The 19,863-nt window shown below is 43.0% G+C and overlaps 1 protein-coding gene across 2 annotated transcripts in view; it reads right to left on the bottom strand.

Annotated features, from left to right (window-relative positions):
* Positions 1 to 19,863, bottom strand: part of LOC126101038 (trypsin delta-like) — a 114,060-nt gene that overhangs the window by 1,503 nt on the left and 92,694 nt on the right. The window contains exon 1 of one of the 2 annotated variants that reach the window (XM_049911701.1): positions 3,083 to 3,472. The exons of the other annotated variant lie outside the window; for it this stretch is intronic. Coding sequence (XP_049767658.1) covers positions 3,083 to 3,448 — 366 coding nt within the window. The 5' untranslated portion in view covers positions 3,449 to 3,472. Of the gene's footprint in view, positions 1 to 3,082; positions 3,473 to 19,863 lie in introns of those variants that run through there. 2 annotated transcript variants of the gene reach the window in all.

The following is a 19,863-nucleotide window of genomic DNA, read 5'->3' as shown; positions in this document are numbered from 1 at the left end:
GACTCGCAAAAGTGTGAATTAAAAACTGTTTAAAAGATTTAGAACTCTTCGAGAAAGTCAATGTACCAGTACCGAGGGTGATCTACGAGGCTGGGCTCTTCAGATTGCAAGTGGGATGTACAGTGTGGATTTTGAGGCTTCTTATATTCTTATATTTTGAACACATACGAGAAAGGCAGTCACAAATTTCCGAAGTTTACTTCCGGTAAATTGGTAGAGGAGATGTGATTAGTATATAATACTACAGATAAATTCGTAGCTGAGGTGAAGACGAAGTTTCTTCATACCCCCTAAAACGCTGTGTAAAAAACCAGTCAGGTTTCGTGCAAGAACTGCGTGTGAACTGCACTTTATCACTGCGAGCCACAAAAAAGTGAAGTTGCTTGTGCAGATGATGAATGCGATGATACATTCGTATATCACAATGAGAGTAAGGTATCAGCGGAATTCTACTTCCGCGGCTTTTATCTGCCTTCACAAAGATTAAGGCTTGTAAGGGCCAAAAATTAAGAGATGGACAGTTTTGTTACAAAAATCTTGTTACTGGTGTAGTAAAATGTGGAAAAATGGGAGAGAATAATTTTTAGTATTACATCCGAAACGTTTTCTTACCAGCTGCGGAACATTGTTAGTTTCTTTTATTCCAATCTTGTACTGTACATAACGACACATCTGTATTTAGGAACATGACGCAAAGACTGTTAATACAATCCAGGTTCCACCCAAAGTAGTGGTGTGATTTAGTTTCTCGATAAAGAAAGTTTTCAATAAGATAAAAAAAATTTCAGAAAATTGTTTGACTATATAATTTTCGGTATTCCTTCTCATTTCAGGTTTATTTGCGGAACGCAACTATTAAACTTCAGTCATTTGCGAACTGTCAGTTTGCATCACAACGTTTCACGAATTTGATCACGTATGTCTTATACGCAGCACAATATGCAGAACAACGGCCAAGGCCTTCTTACTGTCTCCCAGTTCCGACCGTCGAAAGTAGTAATCACTGCGATGTGTCTGAATGCATTAATTTAAGATTTATCAGGTGTATCTGGTGTAAGAAAAATGATTGTTTCTTTTATACAGTAGTCACTTCGCGTTTTTGTGACAACTACATGGAAAAAAGGTACTTTTTCGTCGTTAGTAAAATATACATTGTTCAAAAATTGTCGTTAGATCTTTGCTACAGGAATTGTTTGAAGTATGTCTTGTTAGCAAATTTAAGTATCGGTTGATGGCTGTCGTCTGTAATGTAACATCATACACTGCCTTGACTTTCTTTCCTCTGATAAGTCACTTGTGGAACAACTGCATCTGTTGCAGTTTAGTTGGCGACAGGATCTGCAAGTTAGTCAAGAAATTAATGACTTTTTGGTATGGTTTAAGTGCATAATATTCACCTGTGTGCGCTTTGGATTACGCAGTGAAATTCTCTTTTCAGGTCAGTGTCTGCTTGCTTAGCGATTTGCGCGCTAGGCAAGAAAGAAAATGGCCGTCCTTCATGTGGCAAAATAAGCAACATTAGCATTTTTTTAAGTAATATGCCTTAGCAGCTGAAATTTTGACCACGTATTTGTTTCGGTGTATTCTCCCTACGTGGAAAATTTTGGGATAGGTTTCGACATGTCGGATTGGGCCTTGACGTTCTGAGATGCAGTGATCAGGCAGTGTCTGGACCTACCACACATTATGGGTGGTCAAATACAATAAGTTTGTACACTTTCGACTGATTTTAACATCGCGAAGCCGGTCGTGGACTGAACAAATCTTTTTCAATTAATCACGCTTCTCTGTGGCAGAAGTCCTACATACCAAATCTTTTCCAGTAGCTCTCCAGTATCATCTTAGGTTACAAACGCTATGTGTATTGTATTACAGCATTTGCATTCCATATTGTTGTTTGGGAAACATTTCTTTCTCTCTCTCTCTTGTTAATTTATTGTGTTGGAGTAAAATTGTTCCACCTGTTCCTTACCTACTTCAAAAGTCATCCTAATTCTCCAACTGTATGTATGTTTTTGTAGTATCAGCTCTTGAGAAGAAAATAGGATAAAATGCATGTTTGAATTAGGAGCTTGCAAAAATTCTTATTTTCAGTATTGCAAATCCCTGTGAACGTCTCAGTGGATGGATGGTAAGTACGTTCAACTTTTAAATTTGTTCACACCTGACACAACAAAGCTAGAACGTAGCTAAAATTTCTTTAACTTCATGTGTTTCGAACATGAGACAGAATTTTCTTTATTGACATCGAGTGATGTCGAAGCTATTTATATATTATTTTGTGACTGTTACATTTAATAATAAAACAGGCAATCGTTAAAGAAATTCATACATCTACTGTCTGTGTAATTCCCTACATGGCTTTCATACAGCCAATCCGAGACACTGCTAAAGAATAACTCTTAAATTCAAGAGTAACTTTAGTGACGAAAATTTCAACATTAATACTATTAGAGACACACACTACTGTGTCAAAGATTTCAGAAACGCAGAGGCCACATAAAATTTATTGTTTTGCGATTTTGCCGGTCGTGGTGGCCGAGTGGTTCTAGGCGCTTCAGTCCGTAACCGCGCGACTGCTACGGTCGCTGGTTCGAATCCTGCCTCGGGCACGGGTGTGTGTGTGATGTCCTTAGGTTAGTTAGGTTTAAGTAGTTCTAAGTTCTCAGAACCTTTTGAACAATTTTTTTTGCGATTTTTATCAATAATAATAAAAATGGCAGAACATTAAAGAAATTCGTGCATCTGCTCTCTGGGTAATCTTACTTACATAAAACTGGTCAGACCTATTTGGGACGGATAAATCTAAGTTCAGGAGTAACTTTAGTGAGGAAAATTTCAACATCAATGCGATTAGAGCCACACACTACTGTGGGAAATACTTCAGGAATTTAGAGGCCACATAGAACATTCATGTTTGTTAGTTATTCAGTATTGCACGGCTATGAATTCAGCTACAAGATATTGATAATTCATTAGTCCATTTTGGAGATACAACAATTACATCGAACTTCTGTTTGAGAATACTCTAAAAATCAGTGAACTAATTTGGTGATCCACACTTTCAGCCACTGGGACTCACCTGTATGACTGCGATATCGTAGTCTATAGTGCTGCTGTCGTACGACGCGTGCATGTAGCCAGAGGAGGCCCTCAGGACGGTGCCACCGCTTCCACGAATTGAAGACCCCGCTCGGAAAGTCATCAGAAGGAGGCTCATACCGTCAACGCAGTGAGAGGCCGTCAGAGCCCAGCTGGAGCTGATGATGGACGCTCCGCAAATGTGCGAACCGCCATACTGGAAGGACAGCTGCCACGGGTAGTCGGCGATGTTGGCGTTGGAGCCTCCAATGATGCGGCCGTTACCCCGGCTCCACAGCCTGGCCGGCGAGGGCGCGGCAAGGGCGGAACCCAAGAGGCACACCAAGAAGAGGGCGAGGCGCTGCATGGTGGAAGCGGTGGTGCAGCCCCCTCGGACCCCGGCCTATATATACAGTGAGAGACCCAAGGACGAGTGCTCTATCTCAGTCGGGGGTAATCACTGTACTTGAAAAAAACCTCTGCGTCGGATTCTTTATCTGCTGAGATAAGGCACTTAAAAATCGATGTAGACCTTGATACGACCTTCTCAATGGCTACAAGATATTTGATATAATACAGCTAGCCTTTTCCCGATCTTGTGCTGAAGACAATGGTTTGGCTGTAAGAGTTTTTGTGTACTGTAACCGCAGCGCGCTAAGGGATTGGGCTGTGCCGTAACGGGTGGTAACAGTTAGGCGTCATATTTGTGCAGAGGTGTAATGTAATGTTAAACGCCGCTTCACGGAAATCCCTTTGATGTGTTGCCTTTTGTGTGCTACACCATACCTAGTAAGTAGGGGTTACACTTTTCTACTCGCGTATGTGCAAAAATGAAGACTTGGATAACCAAGAAACGAGCTGCTTGCGTGGGAGGAGAAGATTGTTTCTCACTGACGTTGTCTTGAATGTGATCTTTGTGAAACGCTGTGCAAAGGGCCATGTCCGATAGATCGAGGTCTTTTCATAATTGGAGTGTTTCTGCATTTTCGTCACAACTCCCGTGCACAAGTGTAGAACAATAATGGCTCTGAGCACTATGGGACTTAACATCTGTGGTCATCAGTCCCCTAGAACTAATAACTACTTAAACCAAACTAACCTAAGGACATCACACACATTCATGCCCGAGGCAGGATTCGAACCTGCGACCGTAGCGGTCACGCGGTTCCAGACTGAAGCGCCTAGAACCGAACGGCCACAATGGCCGGCAGTGTAGAACATTAGGGAAATTAACTATGCTTTATCTCAAAAGTTGATTGCACGATGATGCTATCAGATGTATGTATTAGTTGCAGTAGGTCACAACACACCAAAATACCGTGGAATGTACTGCAGTCTTCTCGTTTAATATTAATATCATGAAGTTAGTGTCTTCAGCTCTCGAAACAAGCGCAGACAGCATCTTGATCGTTAGTGCTGCCAAGTAATTGAAACCTACCTCCCACAGTTTTCATATGTATCTGTATCTGCCAGTTACTACACGGTGTATCACGGAAAATTCATACTCTACCAGTACAGCTTTTCCTCGTTCCAATTATATTCGCACACGACGTGAACGAAGATTGTTCGTTCACATCTGCATGAATCAGAGATTCTAATTGTAGCATCGCTCTTATTGTGCGAGCTGTATGTTGAAAGGAGTATTTTTCTTTCTTGACACTTACCTTTATGAGAAAATCTTTCATGATTCACGACGTCTTTACAATAATATCTCCGACTGCAGTTGTTGTTGTTGTTGTTGTTGTGGTTGTGGTCTTCAGTCCTGAGACTGGTTTGATGCAGCTCTCCATGATACTCTATCCTGTGCAAGCTTCTACATCTCCCAATACCTACAGCAGCCTACATCCTTCTGAATCTGCTTAGTGTATTCATCTCTTGGTCTCCCTCTATGACATTTACCCTCCACGCTGCCCTCCAATGCTAAATTTGTGATCCCTTGATGCCTCAGAACAATATCCTACCAGCCGGTCCCTTCTTCTTGTCCAGTAGTGCCACTGATCGTTTTAGTGACACTCAGTGTCTCGATATACCCGTGAGAAATCGTTGTGTGGTTCTTCTAATAGCTTCTATTTCCTTCATTTAAACATTCGATCAGGGTAGAATTTTTTCATTCTTTTTTTTGTGATTCGTACTTCTTTCGGATTGTCTAGGGAAATGTTTCGCGCTTCCTTGCATCTTTTCACCCCTTCTATTAAACCATCCTGCTAAGCGTCCAAGGTTGTCGTGCGAAGCTTGAGGTTCTGTCGAACGAGTTGCATGTAAGCTACTTCTTCTGTTGATGGATTGCTGTCTAACGTCCTTGAATTTATACTCAACCTGGCACCTATTTTTCCTGTAACTTTTTTGGTCGCACCGGAAGGTTGCTCCAAGAAATTATACGATTGTCACAGTCCCGCATGCTTTGCCAACAGTAAAGTAAATGAAGATTAATGGATCTCACAGTTGCATGTGCTGTCGAGGCGTGCTACCCGTCAGTGCTACAGTTCGCAAATTTACAGTTGTGATAAATGTAAGATGAACATTTATATTCACAAATAAAGAGAATTCTATACAATGAAATATTTGAAAATCATGCTTCTACAAAGCTACATGTGTACATGCACTACAGAAGCCACCGTGGGGTTTGTGGTCATATATGGCACCACGTTCATTTATACCACGCTTTTTCCATTCGCATGTAGTACGCCGAGAATAAAGTTGTAGTAGCACTCAACTGCGTCGTCTACTAACAACGTCAGAGTGCTGCAGCCGTTATTTTCCTCAGTCATGTCGAACGGGAACGGTCCTGCCATCATATAAGCCGAACACTTCTTCTGATGTTTCTTAACTGCAAAACATGTGTTTGGTTCTCTTTTGATATGTATTATGATATTTCGTTTATTGGACGATAGTGCTGAACTATACTTGTGAGAGGTCCATGATTAAGGAATTTGTTGCTAGCGCACTCGAGCAGATGTAATTTCGATGGATTGCTCACGCGCTGCCTGCGATATGTAAGGTATAAGAGAATCTCAGACCAGAGAGCAGTGTTGTCAGTAGTAGGAACTGTGTGTTAGTTGTAGTAGTAGTTGCTAGCAGTCTGGTGTATGGAGTTGGCTGGGCCGGTCGTGGGGAGCGATGGCGGAGCCTGAGCGATATAATATAAGGTAAAAGCAGCCTCGCGCATATGTACTATTGTTATGTCAAGCCCCAGGTAAATGTTTTTTTTTTTTTTTAAATCTCTTAATAATAATCTTTCTTATAAAAAATTAACTTTTGATAATCATTCATCTCAATTTAAAGAACTTACTAATATCTCCAATCCATGGTCATCCCGATTATTGTAAAGAAAAATCAGTTGTTTCTTTTTATACATGACAAATCTATCGACCAGCATTGCACAGGGCTGTGCCAGAAAAATTTCTTATCGGAGCAAATATATACGCGTTATCCGGTGACCTTATTGAGGTAAGAATTTTCAGTTTATTCAGAATGATCTTTCACGGCCATGACGCAACGCTGCTGACGTCCAAAATTCACCAGTTCAAATTCACAGTCATTATTGAAAGGTTATAAGTGAGCGACAATTTTATTGAGAAGTTAGTCACATTGTATTATTGGTAGGTTACGAAATTTTACTGTGGGGAGGTTTTGGAGTGTATCTGTTGGGTAGTTACACTAACTGTGAATATTATTTATATTATTTTATTGTGGGGAGGTTACACTGAATGCAAATGATATAATTATTTATTTCATTTTACTGTTGGGAGGTTACACACTGCTCAACAACACTAAAGGATTACTTTTTCTAAACCCCTTAATAGTCTCCCATAGCAACGTATATGTTCTAAAGTTTGCACAAACGCATCTTCAAACTTCCTCTGTAATGGTGCATAACCTTGGGGTCACGCTCGGGCTTCACGACGCTGCAAGCGCCAAGGTGACGACACATGTGGAAGAAGGCCAGTGCTCAGAAGTTTGAGAGGTGTAACATGGGTTAGTGGTGTCACATTGGCACCACAATTCGGTTCATCGCCGCAGAGGACGTGTCACTTGTCGGGAAGATCTTAGCCAGATATCTCCTCTTCTTTTCACGACTCTGCGCTGGAGGTCACGACCGCGACGCCCAGCGTAGAAATTACGCGGTTTCCACAGACACGGCCGAGGTAAACATCCCAGACACACCACCACCCACAATAGGCACGTAAACGCAGCAGGAGGTGCCATAAAGCGCGTCAATGCATCCACACCTTTTCCTTTTGGCGTAGTTTCCCACACATATCGCGGACTAAAATGGCAGACAGCAGCACTACGACCGGCAGGAGTACTTTCTTGACAACCTTTGATACAGGCGACAACTCTACATCTACATCTACATCCATACTCCGCAAGCTACCTGACGGTGTGTGGTAGAGGGTACCTTGAGTACCTCTATCGCTTCTCCCTTCTATTCCAGTCTTGTATTGTTCGTGAAAAGAAGGATTCTCGGTATGCCTCTGTGTGGTCTCTAATCTCTCTGATTTTATCCTCATGGTCTCTTCGCGAGATATACGTAGGAGGGATCAATATACGGCTTGACTCCTCGGTGGAGGTATATTCTCGAAACTTCAACAAAAGCCCGTACCAAGCTACTGAGGGTCTCTCCTGCAGAGTCTTCCACTTTATCTATCATCTCCGTAACGCTTTCGCGATTACTAAATGATCCTGTAACGAAGCGCGCTTCTCTTCGTTGGATCTTTTCTATCTCTTCTATCAACCCTATCTGGTATGGATCCCACACTGCTGAGCAGTATTCAAGCAGTGGGCGAACAAGCGTACTGTAACCTACTTCCTTTGTTTTCGGATTGCATTTCCTTAGGTTTCTTCCAGTGAATCTCAGTCTGGCATCTGCTTTACCGACGATCAGCTTTATATGGTCATTCCATTTTAAATCACTCCTAATGCATACTCCCAGATAATTTATGGAGTTAACTGCTTCCAGTTGCTGACCTGCTATATTGTAGCTAAATGATAAGGGATCTTTGTTTCTATGTGTTCGCTGCACATTACACTTCTCTACATTGAGTAAGCAACACTTAATGGAACTGTATTTCACAATAGTTTTATTCGAACAGCTTACAGATTGGCTCTAATCTGGAGAAATCAATGTGTGAAATCTAAATGTAATTTTTATCTGACAGTGGACTGTGCGCCGTAAATAACAGTACATTTAATGAATTTAATCTTATCTATAAGCGAGTTCTCACGCTGAATGATGCTATCACCTCATCCCACGTCCGTTGAGCAACAGTGTCACGTGCATTCACGCAATATCACAGGTAATAAATTTCCATCGTGGCAATGTGTACTGTTACTAAAGCTTTTAATCATTCCTGCAAACCGAATCTGCAGAAATCGCGTCTCCGTCCAGCTACAAAGGTTTAGGTTTCTGTGCTTCCTTTGAAAATTAGACATCCCGTTTTATTCCTGATTCTTCTATAATCCCCTACTACGTTTCAAATTTGATATCCTCGTCCTCGACAGGGTGGTACACTTGATAGTCAGAAGACCTTCCATCATCAGTACCATGAAAGTAACGCAACAGTGTCGCCGCCAGTTAAGACAACAAGGAAAATAAGTTAAAAGCCAATCACAATCACCGCACACAGGAGTATCTGATACGCACTCGACACCAACCGAAGAATCTCTTGGAATCTCTCTCAAAACAGGATTATCTTTCTCGGACAACAACACTGTACCAATCTTTCGAATCTCTAAGGTTACTTGGTTAACTTCGAGTTTCCTTCAGATCAGTTTCCTTTTTTTGATTCTTCATATTAGTGATCACTTTGCTAAGCTGAGCAACACTGTACGGCTTCCCAGTTGTGTGGCAGTGTTCCTGTACGATATTATTCCAACCATTCTCCTTTCCTGAAACTACCTTCGGTAGTGTAGCGTTTTATATCACAGAAATATGCTGAGCTATCCAAATGACGGAAAGTGCTTTCTTAACTGTGATCTTGTTGGAATCTTCACTATCACTGGGAGATATATTGGTAATTGGCTCTTAAAGTAACAAAAACTGCCCGTCACGATACTGTACAGTCTACATGCTGCCAGCGTTTCGTATGAGTGCAATTTTTCCAGAGGGTGGGAGTGGGGGGAGCAGAAACCGATTATCTGTGATTTGTCGGAACAGGTGACCCTCACTGAAACTAAAAAACAGGGTGTGTTTTACGTTTAGGTTGTACCTAACCCTGCAGAATTTACATTCATTTTCCGACTGAACAGGATGTACCTACTTATGATTAAATCTAGTGATTCACTTAACAAACAGTCGGCGCTAAATCTAGGCGTTAGAGACATCTACGTAGTCTCTATGTTTTATTCACATCATTCATTAAGAATAGTGCTTTCCGAGATTTTACGGACGTAGACAAGAAAGGTCTGCGCGAGCAGCGTGGGGAGACGCCATTTACGGTTGGGAGGAGTGAATTGGGTGTGTATGGAGCAGTTCTGCTGAGCAGTTTTAGTGACCAGTGCTGATTAACGCTGGCGTGCGCTGCAGATGTTTGTACGCAATGGAGGTGAGGCAGGTGTCTTTGTGTTGTTCAGAGGACAGGTGTCACGTCTGGCTACTAATTAATGCATTTCAAGGCATACGATAAGGAAGCATTAGGATATACGTAGTTATCAGGCCTTGTACAGTAATTTTTAAAAAGAAAATACCAATTTCTGGTCACATCAGAAAACTTTTTGCATCACCCGTTTCGAAGAATTTGGAGCCTGTACAGAAAATAGGAATAGAGATCAAAATAATCATCGTTTTCTCTCTTTTCGTTGCTCCGTGACGCTTGGACATATCCCTTGCATGTTGTACCACCACACAGCGGCACCTTCACAGGTGGTGGTCCAGATTGCTGTACACACTGATACCTCTAATACCCAGTAGCACGTGCTCTTGCATTGATGCATGCCAGCATTCGTCGTTGTATAGAAGTCACAAGTTCATCAAGACACTGTTTGTCCAGATTGTCCCATTCCCCATTCGGCGTAGATTTTTCAGGGTGGTTGGTGGGTCACGTCGTCCACAAAAAATGATTTTCTATCTGTGCCAGGGATGTTCGATAGCGTTCATATCTGCAGAAGATGCTGGTCACTCCAGTAGACCGATGTCGTTATCCTGAAGGAAGTTATTCCCAAGATATGCGCGATGTGGGCGCGAATTGTCGTACACGAGAACGAATGCCCCGCCAATATGCTGCCGATATGCTTGGACTATCGGCCGAAGGATGACATTCACGTATAGTACAGCCGTTACGAGGCCTTCCATGACCACCGTCTTCGTATGTCGGCTTCAGATAATGCCACGCCAAAACTGCAGGAAACCTCAACCTTGCTGCACTCGCTGGACAGTGTGTCTAAGGCGTTCGGCCTGATAGGGTTGCCACAAAATACGACTCCGATGATTGTCTGGTTTAAGGCATATACGACATTCATCGGTGAGGCGAACGTGATGTCAAACCTGAGCGGTCCATTCCGCAACCTGTTAGGCCCATCTGTACCGCACTGAAAAGTGTCGCGGTTGCAAAGACGGAAATCGGCATGGACGTCGGGAGTGAAGTTGCTCATCATGCAGCATATTGCGCACAGTTTGAGTTGTAACAGGACGTCCTGTGGCTGTACGAAAATTTTTATTCAACATCGTGACGTTCCTTCCTGAGCCGTGGTAAAAATTGCTGTTTTGAAGAGTGCGCCACAGCGCGTAGTGTGAAGTAGTCGCCCTTCGTTTCTGGTGGTGGTGCCGCGGTTGCAATCGCAGCTTTGGTGTCTCCCTCTGGTGGGAAAGGGGAAAGTTTGTCTGTTCACGTGCATTTAAGGGGCGCTATGAGCCAGGGAGTCGGTCTGTCTGGGTCAGCCTCACATCACCAGCTTCCTAGTCTGTCTCTCGTCCGCATTTGTTAGGCAGTTAGTGTCGGTCTGTCGTTCGGAGTACTAGTATGTCTGTCGTTAGGGTCAACCTTTAATAGCCGGCAAAATGAGGGTCTTTCCCCTCCGCCAGTAAGAGAACTCAGCGATTGGTCGCCCAGTCGGGGCTTAGTTCCTGCATCTGAGTCTGCGCGTTAGGCCGCGAGTCTGCTCGAGTTTGGTCAGGCAATGGTCATTGCTGGTTGGATCGGTCTGTTGGTCGGTCGCACACTGAGACACAAGATGACTTGTCCGTCTTGAGCGTCGGCGCATGTGAGGTCGCCACGTGAGTCCAGTGGGCAGCGGCATATACCGAGGGGTAGTGCCTTTGCGGTCGACACGAGGGCAACAGGAGTCAACCCACGACATCAGTCTGGCCGGTGCGAGCTGCGACGCCGTGAGACGGGAGATCGGCGCGCCTACCTGCGTCCGATGATGCGGCTGGCAGCGGACGGTTGGGGAGAGCGATTTGCGGGTGCTGCGCCAGGTATTCTCGAGAAATCGCAGTTTATTAGAAGTTAAGTGATTGGTGATACCTTGTTTGATTTACTCTTGTTAAATTCTACTTGTTTTCTTGGTGAGGTCACCAGCCGTTTTGCTTTGGGGTCGTCCCACCATTCTTCTCCGTTTGCCCACCCAAAGGAAGGTGGTTGTTTATAAATTAAGTGCTCCGTTTTTCCCTTGTGGAGTAAGGGCGGGTTAGAGCAACCTGCGGTTGTTCGGTAATCTCCCTGTCAATCTACCGTACGTTAGTAGCTGCCTCTGTCAAGTAGCACATCAGCAGGCTATTGCGCACAGTTTGCGTCATATCACGAAGTCCTGTGGCTCCACGAAAAGCATTGTTCAACATGGTTGGGTTACTTTCAAGATTCCTCCGAGCTACTATCCGTAAGTAGCGGTCATCTAAAGTAGTAGCAGGTCTAGGGCGGCCTGAACGAGGCATGTCATCGACAGCGCCTGTGTCTGTGTATCTCCTCCATGTCCAAACATCATCGCTTTGGTTCACGCCTGGACACTTCACTTGTTGAGAGTCGATCGTGGCACAAAGGAACTGTGCGGACGCGGCATTGCTGAACTACAGACCTCCAGAGTCGTGCACCACCTTCCTGCAGGAATGACTGGAACTGATCGGCTGTCCGACCAACTCCTTCAGGAGTTCTGCGAACCTGAGTGATGCAAAACCTTTTTCGATGTGTAGAAATGTTTGTACATAGATATCATTTGACACTAAATTGGTAAAAGCCTTCCCAAACTTAAGACTCTCCAGGCTTGGTAATTTACCTCGTGAAAAATAATATCTTTACTGACAGTATGTTACAGTGATTTATAAAAATGCCAACATGAGAGTCATTGAAAAGATAAGGCGAAAGGATGTAGATTTACATACATAATTTGAGCCTGTTTGGACTGTTCCGTGCTGCAAATAAATGTGTCCATTTTGTATGCTCTGCAGTTTGTAAAACTACATATGTCTACTATTTTCCTGCGTTTCATTTTTATCACAGCGAACAATATACTCATTGTCGCCGTTTGTTGTTTTCCGTCGAGCTAAATTTGTAGAACATCTGGCACTCGACCTTTCATTGAACACTCGTAAATGTTTTGACGGTCCCCGCCGACAGCACTGAGTAAACAGGCCGTTGAGTCTGTATAGGCGGCCGTCTCCCTTCGGTTACAGCCTATCTCTGTTGCGCTCTAGTGCTACCATGTACAGGGCTATTACGAATGATTGAAGCGATTTCATAAATTCACTGTAGCTCCATTCATTGACATATGTTCACGACACACTACAGATACGTAGAAAAACTCATAAAGTTTTGTTCGGCTGAAGCCACACTTCAGGTTCCTGCCGCCAGAGCGCTCGAGAGCGCAGTGAGACAAAATGGCGACAGGAGCCGAGAAAGCGTATGTCGTGCTTGAAATGCACTCACATCAGTCAGTCATAACAGTGCAACGACACTTCAGGACGAAGTTCAACAAAGATCCACCAACTGCTAACTCCATTCGGCGATGGTATGCGCAGTTTAAAGCTTCTGGATGCCTCTGTAAGAGGAAATCAACGGGTCGGCCTGCAGTGAGCGAAGAAACGGTTGAACGCGTGCGGGCAAGTTTCACGCGTAGCCCGCGGAAGTCGACGAATAAACCAAGCAGGGAGCTAAACGTATCACAGCCGACGGTTTGGAAAATCTTACGGAAAAGGCTAAAGCAGAAGCCTTACCGTTTACAATTGCTACAAGCCCTGAGACCCGATGACAAAGTCAAACGCTTTGAATTTTCGGTGCGGTTGCAACCAGCTCATGGAAGAGGATGCGTTCAGTGCGAAACTTGTTTTCAGTGATGAAGCAATATTTATTCTTAATGGTGAAGTGAACAGACACAATGTGCGAATCTGGGCGGTAGAGAATCCACACGCATTCGTGCAGCAAATTCGCAATTCACCAAAAGTTGACGTGTTTTGTGCAATCTCACGGTTTAAAGTTTACGGCCCCTTTTTCTTCTGCGAAAAAAACGAAGGACACGTTTATCTGGACATGCTGGAAAATTGGCTCATGCCACAACTGGAGAGCGACAGCGCCGACTTCATCTTTCAACAGGATGGTGCTCCACCGCACTTCCATCATGATGTTCGGCATTTCTTAAACAGGAGATTGGAAAACCGATGGATCGGTCGTTGTGGAGATCATGATCAGCAATTCATGTCATGGCCTCCACGCTCTCCCGACTTAACCCCATGAGATATCTCCGTCCTCACATCACGTCAGTTAAACAACAGTGTCACGTGCATTCACGCAATATCACATCTAATAAAGCTCCTCGGTGTCAGTGCGTGTTGTTACTAAAGTTTTTAATCACTCCTGCAAACCGAAACTGCTGAAATCATGTCTCCGTCCAGCTACAAAGATTTAGGTTGCTGAGCTTTTTTAGAACATTAGACAGCCCGATTTTTTCCCCATTCTTCCATAATCCGCCGTTACGTTTCAAATATGATAATCCCGTCGTCGACATGGTGGCACACGTGATCTGTCCTCCTTTACCGTCTTCAGTCAGAAGACCTTACATCATCAGTACCATAAAATTAACGCAACAGCGTTGCCGCGAGTGAGGACAATAAAGAAAATAAGTTAAAAGCCAAGAACTATCATCGTACACATCAGCATCTGATACGCGCTTGACACCAACCGAAGTATCTCCTGGAACAGTTTACTAAGCTGAATAACACTGTGCGGCTTGCCAGTTGCGTGGGAGTGTTCCTGTACGACAGTATTCCAACCGTTCTCCTTTCCTGAAACTATCTTCGGTAACCTAGAGTTCTATAATACAAAAATATGTTCACATATCCAAATGATGAAAAGTGCTTTGCTAACTTTGAGCCTGTTGGGACCTTCACCTTCACTGGGGACATATTGGTAATTGGCTCTTGAACTAACAATACCTGCGTGTCACAATGCTGTACAGTCTACATGGAACCAGCGTTAGGTATGCGTGCAATGTTTGGAGACCGTGGGAGTGGGGGGAGGAGACACAGAGTATTTGAGATTTGTCGGAACAGACGAATGCTCACGCTAATCCTGAAGAATTTAAATTCATGTTACGACTGAACAGGATGTACCTACTTAGGATTAAAATATAACGATTCACTTAACAAATAGTCGGAGCTAAATCTGGGCTGTAGAGACTACTAAGTAGTCTCTGTTTTATTATCATCATTCATTAAGAAGAGTGCCTTCATAGATGTTACGGACGTGGCAGAGGCTGGCGCGAGCAGCGTGGGGAGGCAGCATTTACGGGTTGGTGGACTGAGCTGGGTGTGTACGGAGCAGTTCTGCTGAGCTGTTCTAGTGATCAGTCCTGACGAATACTGGCGGCGGCAGCCGATGGTTGTACGGCACGTGTGTTTCTGTTCAGGTCACGTGGCACGTCTGGTTACTAAATAACGCATTTCAAGGTATACGATAAGGTAGCTTTTGGATATACGTAGTTATCAGGCTTTGTATCGTAATTTTTAAAAGAAAATAGCAATTTTTGCACACATCTTAATAAGTTTTTCATCACCTATGTTGTGTGAGTTCCGGAACCTGTACAGAAAATAGGAATGGAGATCTACATAAACATCGTTTCCACTCTTTTCATTGCTCCGAGACGCCTGGACACTTCCCTTGCACGTTGTACCACCATACAGTGAGACCTTCAAAGATGGTAGTCCAGAGTGCTGTACACACCAGTACCTTTAATACCCAGTAGCAGGTCCTCTTGCATTGATGAATGCCTGCATTCGTCGTTGTATAGTACTCACAAGTTCATCAAGGCACTGTCGATCTAGATTATCCCGTTCCGCGACGGCGATTCGACGTAGACCAATCAGAGAGTTTAGTATGTCACGTCGTCCGCAAACAGCACTTTTCTATCTATCTCTGGCATGTTCGAAATGGTACATGTGTGGAAAACATGCTGGTCACTCAAAGCGACCGATATCTTTATTCTGAAGGAAGTCATTTACAAGATGTGCACAATGGCGGTGCGAATTGTCGTCCATGAAGACGACTAATTCACCATTATGCTGCCGATATGCTTGTACTATCGGTCGGAGCATGGCATTCAAGTATCGTTCAGCCGTTACGTTTCCTTCCATGACCACCAGCGTCGTACGTCGGCCCCACATAATGCCACGCCAAAACTGCAGGAAACCTCAACCTTGCTGCACTCGCTGGAAAGTGTATCTAAGGCATTCAGCCCAACCAGGTTGTTACCAATTACGTCTCCGACGATTGTCTGGTTGGAGGCATATACGACACTCATCGGTGAAGCGAACGTGATGCCAATCCATTTGGCAAGTTGCTGGGCCCATCTGTACCGCGCTGCATCGTGTCGTGGTTGCAAAGATGGATCTCGACATAGACGCCTGGAGTGTTGTTGCGAATCATGCAGCCTATTACGCACAGTGGCTGCACGAAAGTATTGGAACAACACCAATTCTACCCCAAAGTACCGTTATCCAAGAATGCGGCGATGACGTTATCCAAGGTGGCGACGATGACGTCATCCAAGGTGGCGCATTTTGGCAGGAAGTTTGAATTTTGGCGGGAAGAAGGTCAATTGGGCTACCTCCACTAACCTAACCCCCTCCCCAATAAAAATCGAGTGAACTTCAAATTCCAACATTATAGTGCGGCACACCTACGATAATGGTGCGAAAAAAGGACTTGTCTTTATTATTTAACGAATTTCAGGGAGGTGTGTTCTCCACTGCAGCTGGACTACAACTGGCTTACTTCATATCCATGCCTATAGAGGGCGCTCTCCTGACGTCAGATCATGACGCAAGTACAGTTATTCAAGATGGTTGCACCCAGTGTATACACTACGAGCTCGAGAGCTCAAGTGCTTTAGTTCATATCGTCAACACCAGAGGACGCCACCACGACGTCGCGTGATGACACAAGATCGTCTGCTCACTCACGCGTGCGCGTTATAACCACACATGAAATATGACCAGACCGCTAGCAATTCTTTTTATTACTGTGACCATTTTCGACATGTCTATGCTCTCATCATTACATCTTGTAACATAATTAAAGTTAGGTAGCGATGTTTCGTCAAATAAAACGTGGCAGGGAATACCAACTTGTCAGAAATAAAGCATCCAAAAATGGCTCTGAGCACTATGGGACTTAACTTCTAAGGTCATCAGTCCCCGAGAACTTAGAACTACTTAAACCTAACTAACCTAAGGACATCACACACATCCATGCCCGAGGCAGGATTCGAACCTGCGACCGTTGCGGTCACGCGGTTCCAGACTGTAGCGCCTTTAACCGCTTGGCCACACCGGCCGGCGAAAAAAAAAAGAAATAAAGCATCGTAGAATGTTGTGCTGATGTCGCAGCATACACAAGTGGCATTAAGTGTAGCATTACTTGGTAGTACTAGAGCGCTGGAGAGATTGGCTGTAACTGAAGGAAGATGGCCGCTTTCACAGACAGAACGGCCTGTTTACCTCTGCTGTCGGCGGGGGTCGTCAGAACATTTGTAGATCTCCAATGAAAGGTTGAGTGCCGGATGTTCTAAAAATTTAGGTCGACGGGATGGGACGAGCGATGGCAGCGAGTATATTATTTGTTGCGATGAAAATGAAACGCAGGAAAAATAGCCGACATATGTGGTTTTAGAAATTGCAGTGCATACAAAATGCACAACATTATTTGCAGCACGGAACGGTCTTCTGACTAAAGACGGTATAGGAGGACAGGTTAATTGTACCACCCTCTCGACGACGAGGATATAAAACTTGAAACGTTACAGCGGATTATAGAAGAATCAGGAATAAAATGGCCTGTCTAATTTTCAAAGAAAGCACAGAAACCTAAATCTTTGTAGCTGGACGGAGACGCGATTTCTGCAGATTCGGTTTGCATGAGTGATTAACAGCTTTAGTAACAGTACACACTGACAGTTGGAAATGTATTGGATGTGATACTGCGTGAATGCACGTGACACAGTTGCTCAACGGACGTGGCGTGAGGTGATAGCATCATTCAGCATGAGAACTCGCTTAAAGATAAGATTAAATTCATTAAATGTACTGTTATCAACGGCGCACGGTCCACTGTCGGATGAAAAACTAATTAAGATTACACTCATCGATTTCTCCAGATTGTAGCCAATCTGTAAGCTGTTTTAATAAAACTACTGTGCAAATACGGTTGCATTAAATTTATGTGTCCATTCGAAACTGAAACACTTATAATAACACGTACACCTTTAAATAAGAATGAGAGGTAAATAATTGCGGCGCTATTGTAACAGCGCACTTTCAAAAGAAAATAATTTTCAATATTTTCCGTTACTGATGACACAACTTCATTAAAGACTGAAAAAGTCTGATTCTTGCCGAATTCGTATCTTGTAATATTATTGATACAATAGGCATAACTTAGTCTTCCTAAGAAATTCGTCACTAGACTAGAAGTATCTGACTACAAGTAAATCTTTTGGCTTCTCCTACACATTGAATTGTTTTAACTGCTGCTATTAAAGTTGTCTGTGAAGCATTTAATGTCTCGTGTTCCTGAAAAATGCCAACATTTTACACCGCAAAAACGTTAGTCGTCATGCCCACCGTTGACATTCCAATATTGTGATTTGTGATGACAGATGGTACAAGTGATTTATATACAACAAATATTATTAATGGCTAATAAAACGGGAATCAGTAGCTGGTGTGCCTTGGAACATTCATCTGCAGTATGAGTGTATTGTGGAATAATTATGACAAAAAGTTCTGACACTGACAATTCAGTACTGGTATGTTCCCGAACGCATGTAGCAAATATTATTGGTTCGAAGGATTTTATATTCACGCAAAGAGTTACCCAGAAAATATATCAGCATTTGCACTGCAGAATGAATGTGTGTCAGTTTTGTATACTGTTGGGCTAGCTGGTGTTAAGTACTGAAGATAGTTATTCTTGAAGAATTGCAGCTGAAGCTGACGTGTTATGTATCCAATACTTTTTATTCCAGTATTTTAAACATAGCTGCACAACAGCAACGGTTCCACGTAATAAAATTATAAACAGCCGACCAGTTGCAATGGATAAAGAAATCTTTACCTAGGTTTCAACAAAATTAATTTTGTCTTCTTCAGAAAGTTGCAATTTTACATTAGTATGGACTGATGTATCATCGTCATTTTTACAAATATCTGCATAGATCCATTTGTCCAAATTAAGATATAGCCCTGAAAATAGGGTTTGTCATGTAAGTGTAAATTAGCGAGCTTTGCAACATCCATGTACTAATTTACACTTACATGACAAACCCTATTTTCCGGGCTATATTTTAATTTTGACAAATGGATCTATGCAGATATTTGTAAAAATGACGATGATACATCAGTCCATACTAATATAAAATTGCAACCTTCTGAAGAAGACAAAATTAATTTTGTTGAAACCTAGGTAAAGATTTCTTTAGCCATTGCAACTGGTCGGCTGTTTATAATTTTATTACTTTTTATTTCTTTTTATTACTCTGATCATTTTCAACAGGTATATGCTCTCATCATTAGATCTTGTAACATTATGAAATGCATGTTCTTGTTACAGTACTGAAAGTCGGATAGGGAACGCCAGCTTGCCACAAATAAAACGACATAGAATGTGGTGCTGTTGTCGCAGCATGCACAAGTGGCATCAAGTTTAGAAATACAGGGTTATTACAAATGATTGAAGCGATTTCACAGCTCTACAATAACTTTATTATTTGAGATATTTTCACAATGCTTTGCACACACATACAAAAACTCAAAAAGTTTTTTAGGCATTCACAAATGTTTGATATGTGCCCCTTTACTGATTCGGCAGACATCAAGCCGATAATCAAGTTCCTCCCACACTCGGCGCAGCATGTCCCCATCAATGAGTTCGAAAGCATCGTTGATGCGAGCCCGCAGTTCTGGCCGCCGTTGACATTCCAATATCGTGATTTGTGATGACAGATGGTGCAAGTCATTTATATACAACAAATATTATTAATCGCTAATAAAACGGGAATCAGTAGTTAGTGTGCCTTGGACCATTCATCTGCAGTATGAGTGTATTGTGGAATAATTGTGACAAAAGTTCTGACACTGACAATTCAGTACTCGTATGTTCCTGAACACATGTAGCAAATATTATTGGCTCGAAGGATTTTATATTCACGCAAAGAGTTACCCAGAAAATATTTGCACTGCAGAACGAATGTGTGTCAGTTTTATATACTGTTGAGCTAGCTGGTCTAAGTACTGAACTCAAGTTAGTTATTATTGAAGAATTGCAACTGTGGCTGACGTGTTGTATGTTCAATTCTTTGTAA

Source organism: Schistocerca cancellata, chromosome 9 (genome assembly GCF_023864275.1).
Source record: "Schistocerca cancellata isolate TAMUIC-IGC-003103 chromosome 9, iqSchCanc2.1, whole genome shotgun sequence".
NCBI classification, from domain to species: Eukaryota; Metazoa; Arthropoda; class Insecta; order Orthoptera; family Acrididae; genus Schistocerca; species Schistocerca cancellata.
The sequence above is the reverse complement of the archived record's forward strand: the minus strand, read 5'-3'. Positions and strand labels throughout refer to the sequence as shown.